This window comes from Salvelinus sp. IW2-2015, linkage group LG6.2, assembly GCF_002910315.2.
Source record: "Salvelinus sp. IW2-2015 linkage group LG6.2, ASM291031v2, whole genome shotgun sequence".
Lineage (NCBI taxonomy): Eukaryota > Metazoa > Chordata > Actinopteri > Salmoniformes > Salmonidae > Salvelinus > Salvelinus sp. IW2-2015.
This window is the reverse complement of record NC_036846.1, coordinates 13,415,784-13,422,208: the sequence shown is the minus strand read 5'-3', so window position 1 is coordinate 13,422,208 and position 6,425 is coordinate 13,415,784. Positions and strand designations below refer to the sequence as shown.

At 42.9% G+C, this 6,425-nt stretch overlaps 1 protein-coding gene across 6 annotated transcripts in view; it reads right to left on the bottom strand.

The window, feature by feature from the left end:
- The window catches only part of LOC111965843 (LIM domain-binding protein 2-like), a 105,175-nt gene that overhangs the window by 9,655 nt on the left and 89,095 nt on the right, over positions 1 to 6,425 (bottom strand). For 2 of the 6 annotated variants that reach the window (XM_023990196.2, XM_023990199.2), the window contains one exon: positions 5,213 to 5,349. In XM_023990196.2, the coding sequence (XP_023845964.1) occupies positions 5,213 to 5,349 (137 nt within the window). Of the gene's footprint in view, positions 1 to 5,212; positions 5,363 to 6,425 lie in introns of all 6 variants that reach the window. The other 4 variants (XM_023990197.2, XM_023990200.2, XM_070444247.1 and 1 more) reach the window with 3 other exon arrangements.

The window sequence follows — 6,425 nt, the reverse complement described above, 5'->3', positions numbered from 1 at the left end:
CTAGAGAAAGGGTTAAGATGGATTAGAAGGGTCAGATGGTTCAGAAGAATGATTAGAAGGTTTAGTTAGAGTATTTTATAGATCATGAGATAGACTAGACTAGTGTAGAATTAAGGATGGGTTAGAATATTAAAGGTCATTTTATTTTAGAATTTTATTAGATATATTTGTATAGTTTTAGAGTAGAGAAGTAAGATGGATTAGAAGGGTTAGATGGATTAGATGGATTCGAATGGTCAGATGGGTTAGAAGGGTTAGATGGATTAGAAGGGTTAGATGGGTTAGACAGGGTTAGATGGATTAGAAGGTTAGATGGGTTAGATGGATTAGAATTGGTAGATGGATTAGAAGGTTTAGATGGGTTAGAAGTGTTAGATGGGTTAGATGGATATTAGAAGGTTAGATGGGATAATTAAGGATGTTAGATAGTATGTTAGTTAAATTAGATGGATTAGAAGAGGTAAGATGGTTAGAAGGGTAAAATGGTTAGAAGGGTAATGGATTAGAAGGGTTAATGGGTTAAAAGGGTTAGATGGATTAGAAGGGTTAGAAGGGTAAAATGTTAGAAGGGTACAATGGATTAGATGGGTTAGATGGTAGAAGGGTAAGATGGTCAGAAGGGTAAAATGGATTAGATGGGTTAGATGGTCAGAAGGGTAGAATGGTAAAATGGGTTAGAAGGATTAGATGGGTTAAGGGTCAGATGATTAGAAGGTTAGATGGATTAGATGGGTTAGAAGGGTTAGAATGGTCAGATGTTTTAGAAGGGTCAGATGGGTTAGATGGATTAGAAGGGATAGATGGATTAGATGGGTTAGATGGATTAGAAGGGTAAATGGGTTAGAAGGGTAAAATGGATTTGAAGGGTAAATGGTTAGAAGGGTAAATGGTTAGAGGGTCAAATGGTTAGAAGGGTCAAATGGATTAAGGATGAGGTTTAGATGGTTAGAAGGGTAAATGGTTAGTAAGGGTAAAATGGTTAGAAGGGTAAAATGGATTAGATGGGTTAGATGGTCAGAAGGGTAAATGGTTAGAAGGGTAAAATGGGTTAGAAGGATTAGAAGGGTCAGATGGTTAGAAGGGTTAGACGAATTAGATGGGTTAGAATGGTCAAATGGGTTAGAAGGGTAAAATGGTTAGAAGGTAAAATGTAGAGGTCAAATGGTTAGAAGGGTCAAAATGGATTTCTAACCCTTCTAACCCATCTAACCCATCTAACCCATCTAACCCTTCGAATCCATCTAACCCTTCTAATCCATCTAACCCTTCTAATACACCTAACCCTTCTAACCCTCCTAATCCATCTAACCCATCTGACCATTCTAACCCTTCTAATCCATCTAACCCATCTAATCCATCTAATCAATCTAACCTTTCTAATCCCTCTAACCCTTCTAACCTTTCTAACCCATCTGACCCTTCTAACCCTTCTAACCCTTCTAATCCATCTAACCCTTCTAACCCATCTAACCCTTATAATCCATCTAACCCTATAATCCATCTAACCCTTCTAATCCATCTAACCCATCTAACCCATCTGACCCATCTGACCCATCTGACCATTCTAACCATTCTAACCCTTCTAACCCATCTGACCATTCTAACCCATCTAACCCTTCTAACCCATCTAACCCTTCTAACCCATCTAACCCATCTGACCATTCTAACCCTTCTAACCCATCTAACCCATCTGATCCATCTAACCCATCTAACCCTTCTAATCCATCTAACCCTTCTAACCCATATAACCCTTCTAACCCTTCTAACCCATATAACCCTTCTAATCCATAAACTGGTGTGGTTCAAATGTTGATGATGTGTGTTTGTTGTTTCACCAGAGGGGTAAAGCCCAGAGCATTACCCTTGGCCATGTGTTTACCTTGTTTCGAAACAACACCCTGCTGCTCCTGCAATAACAGTTGGTGCATGGTGAGATTTTAAGGAGTGTGTGTATGGCTGGTGTGTATGGCGAAGCACCGTGAAGGCGGTGAACCCGTATGTACACGGTCAACCCCTGTTGGTGCACTTTGAGCTAATGAAGCCCCCTCCCACTGATGAAGTGGACTATCCTTCCCTTCCTGCCCCTTGCAGACCAATCAATTTGGGAGGCAGGTAGCCTAGCAGTTAGAGCTTTGGGACAGTAAGGTTACTTGCTCAAAACCCGAGGTGGCAAGGTGAAAAAATCTGCCGTTTTGCCCTTGAGCAAGGTACTTAACCCGCACAACAACTGCTCCCTGGCCGGCGATAAAGTGGACTTCGATTAAGGCAGCCCCCGCACCTCTCCGATTCAGAGGGATTGGGTTAAATTCGGAAGACACCCTATTTCATTTGAATGCATTCAGTTGTGCAACTGACTAGGTATCCCCGTTCCCTTTCCCAATAGTGATCATGTCGGACATATTTCTATGATATGACCCCTAGCGTTGACGTCACATGAGAACATAGTGAGCTTTTTTCTGTGGTTGATTCTTTATTGGCAATGTGAGGGAATTGAATTGGAGGATGCTAAATCTCTATTTTGATAGGTACAGGTATAAAACTAACAGTGAGTATCTTGGAGATGCAATTGAATAATTTAAGCAATGTTAGATGATTGATTACCAGTAGTTATGTGATCAAATCGACTATGTTAGGATAGTATTGGTTGTTCTAGGCAGGTTGACTTGTATATCTCATCTCCCCTGGTCTGCTAAACCCTCTTTCTCCTCAGCAGCCCACAACCTCTCACTGCATCTCGGGAGGAAGTCACACAGTTAAATGAAACACATGCTTCACTGCCCATGTGTGTCGATGTGGCGTGGCATGGTAGTTCTCACTACCCTCCTCTGATGTGCAGATGTGTGCACATGTATGAACACACACACACACACACACACACACACACACACACACACACACACACACACACACACACACACACACACACACACACACACACACACACACACACACACACACACACACACACACACACACCAAAGAGGATCAGGATTGGGGGGGCAACGTCTCTCAAACCCCCAAGCTACCGCCTCTACACCCTACTATGCCTTAATCACACTAATTAATTTAGGTGAGCTTTTTGACTAAATGACAATATCCACACTGATTTGTCAATTTGCATAGCTAATTAAGTCATTAGCTCAAAACGTGCTGATTGCCAACAAGCCTTGAATTCGCCATCTGTTCCTGCGGGGGTGGTTGTCAATCTACCTCTGGCCAGTTTGGGTGGTCAGACTTGGATTGGGGGAGTGTTAATTGTGATCTAATTAATAATGTTTGATCTACTCATCTCATTATCTTTAGCATTAGCTAGCCAGTTATCCCTGAATGGGCCTATGGGCTGTTAAGACAGCTACAAATGTTCCTTTTCTGATCATAAGTTAGTGTATTAGCATACTTTTTGAGATATTAGACAACCCCCTTCCCCTTTCCCCTACTTCTTCTGTGTTTGCAGATCTGAAGGAACTGGACAGGTGTAAGCAATATGGTAGATGCTCCTCTATGTCCATTGAAAGGCTGGGCTGAGCCTTCAGCATAAACCTATCTAGTCTCTTAAGATCTGCACATACAGAATGTGTAGGTAAGGACCTATGAGGTGAAATGTTCAGAGGGATACAGATAGAAGCGTAACAAATAGAGCTAACAACACATGTTGAGTCACACATGTTCACACATTTTCTACCTGACAGACAACCATATCTGTTCTACACAATCCATTTATATCTGAATGTTCCCAATGAATCCCCCAGCAAACACATAGGAGTACTCTGCATGGTTTCATAGTAGCACTCTACATGGTTTTCAATGTCATTTCAGCCCAGCAACCAGTAGAGGTCCCTGTTGAACAACACTACAACCCACTCCCCCTCCTTTCTCTATGCCCCCCATTCACCCACTCCCTCCCTTTCCTCCTTGTCCTCTCCTTATTGTCATTGGGCTCACGTAGGGCCTGTGCTCAGCCAACGAACGAACAACTTCTCAGACAAAGCTAGCTGGCGTGCAACATATGTAACCAGCATGTTACCGCCACTGCTCTTAAAGACGAATGTCAACATTAGCCATAGGAAGTGTGTGTTCTTAAAGAAAGGAAGGGGGGTGAGGAGGGAGAGGAGGTTATGTGTGGGAAGAAAAGGAGAGGAGAAGGGGGGTGTATACAGATATACTGATAATGAGTGATGGCACAGAGCCAAACAGCCTCCCACTGAGAAAACAATTTGTGTGTGTGTGTGTGTGTGTGTGTGCGTCCGAGTGATTGAGTAAGAGATAGAAGAGAGTGAGAGGTAGCTAGAGTTGGCGAGGGTGTGTGTCTATTTGTGTGTGAGAAAGGGAGAGTGAGGGAGAGAGATCGAGAAAGAGCAAGAGAGAGGGGGGAGCTTGAGTTGGAGAGGGTGTGTGTCTATGTGGGTGTGAGAGAGAAAAAGAGAGAGACATAAAAAATATATACATAGAGAAAAAAAGAGAGACGCCTTGGGAATTAAAAAGCATGACCTGCGGCACCGTGAGGAACAACGTAACCCAAAACAAAGAGGGTTCACAGTTCCCCAGTCTCCCCCCCCACTCCCTCCCCCCCCCCCCCCCCCCCCCCCCCCCCCCCCCCCCCCCCATCCAAAGTGACTACAGTACTAAGCAGTCAGTATGACTCCTAACAGTCCATACAGCAAACCCAGGGTGTGATAGTGAGAAAGTACTATAGCCTGTCCAAACAATTGAGGCGCAATAGCACTTTATCCCCCGGGGTGATGTGAAGCGCGAGGTGTAACACTCAGTGGTTTAAGTAGGTGTTTAACCTCAAACTGTGTCAAGTGGCCCCATTGTATTGACATGTCGAGGAAGAAAATATGCTATGCATGGGATAGACTAGAGCCATGGAGTGCCAGATGATACAGCACTCTCCAGAGCAGAGGGTATGAAGCAACAGGAGAGGATAATTCTAGATGAATACTTGAATAAACATAAACATATTATGATGGTAGATTGATAGTCCTATAAATTAATTGTTGTGTTTCATTACATGCCTTCCTGCCTACGTGTCTATAGTAGCTGTGTAGAAGGGGTGTATAGTGGTGTAAGAAGGTATAAGAGGGTGTATAGGGGTGTATCGTCTTGTAAGAAGGCACAAGATGGTGTATAGTGGTGTAAGAGAATGTATAGTGGTGTATAGAGGTACATAGTGATGTAAGAGTGGGCCAAACCCAGTAGATCTGATGCTTACAGGTACCTGACTGGAAAGGCTGAAGTTGCTGGCAGGGCTTCTCTTCTTACTGTTGGCATTGCCCACGCTGCTGTTGGCACTGCTGGCAGAGTTCTTCCTTTTCCTCCTCTTCGTCGTCGTCTGTCTCGTTGGCTCAGCTTTGGCACGACCAGCAAAGGAAACAAGAGCCATGGCGGACAACATAATGCATACACCAAGGTGGGGGTAATTCATAAAGAAGATATGTGTATATTGACATGCACACACACGCACCCATGCAAGAATGCACAGACAGACAGACAGACATACATACACACGCACAATACGTACAACACGCAACAACTAACAAATGATCCATGCTTTGTTAATATCAGAGGTGAAATCAAAAGGCGTTAACATCTCCCAAGACATGCACTAGTTGGAAAGATCCCATGTTTCATTTGTATAAATGCTCAACAATAGAACGTGCTGCTTGACTTAATGTGAATGCCTTAAGGACCTTGGTGTTGTACAGTTCTCAAAAGCCTGCCCAACTTAAAACTACACTACTGTGAGAGATAACACCATCTTTTATAAAATGACTCTACTGTGAGAGATAACACCATCTTTTATAAAACTACACTACTGTGAGAGATAACACCACCTTGTCACGCCTACTCCCGTTCCCTCGCTCCTGCGCTCGACGTCGCCGGTCTACTAACCACCGGTCCTGGCAACCCACATTACGCATACCTGGCAACCATCATTACGCACACCTGCTCCCCATCTCTATGCACACCTGGACTTCATCATTTACTTGATTACTTCCTCTTTATTTAGCCCTCAGTATCCTCTGTCTTCAGGCAGTATTGGTTTTGTTTTCTCTCACGTTCTGGACGCTTCTCATGTTTGTTCATCTGTATCGTTTCTTTATTAAACTCAATTTCTGCACCTGCTTCCTGACTCCCAGCGTATACGTTACACACCTTTTATAAAACTACTCTACTCAGAGATAACACCATCTTTTATAAAACTACTCTACTGTGAGAGATAACACCATATTTTATAAAACTATTCTACTGTGAGAGATAACACCATCTTTTATAAAACTACTCTACTGTAAGATAACACCATCTTTTATAAAACTACACTACTGTGAGAGATAACACCATCTTTTATAAAACTACTCTACTGTAAGATAACACCATCTTTTATAAAACTACTCTACTGTAAGATAACACCATCTTTTATAAAA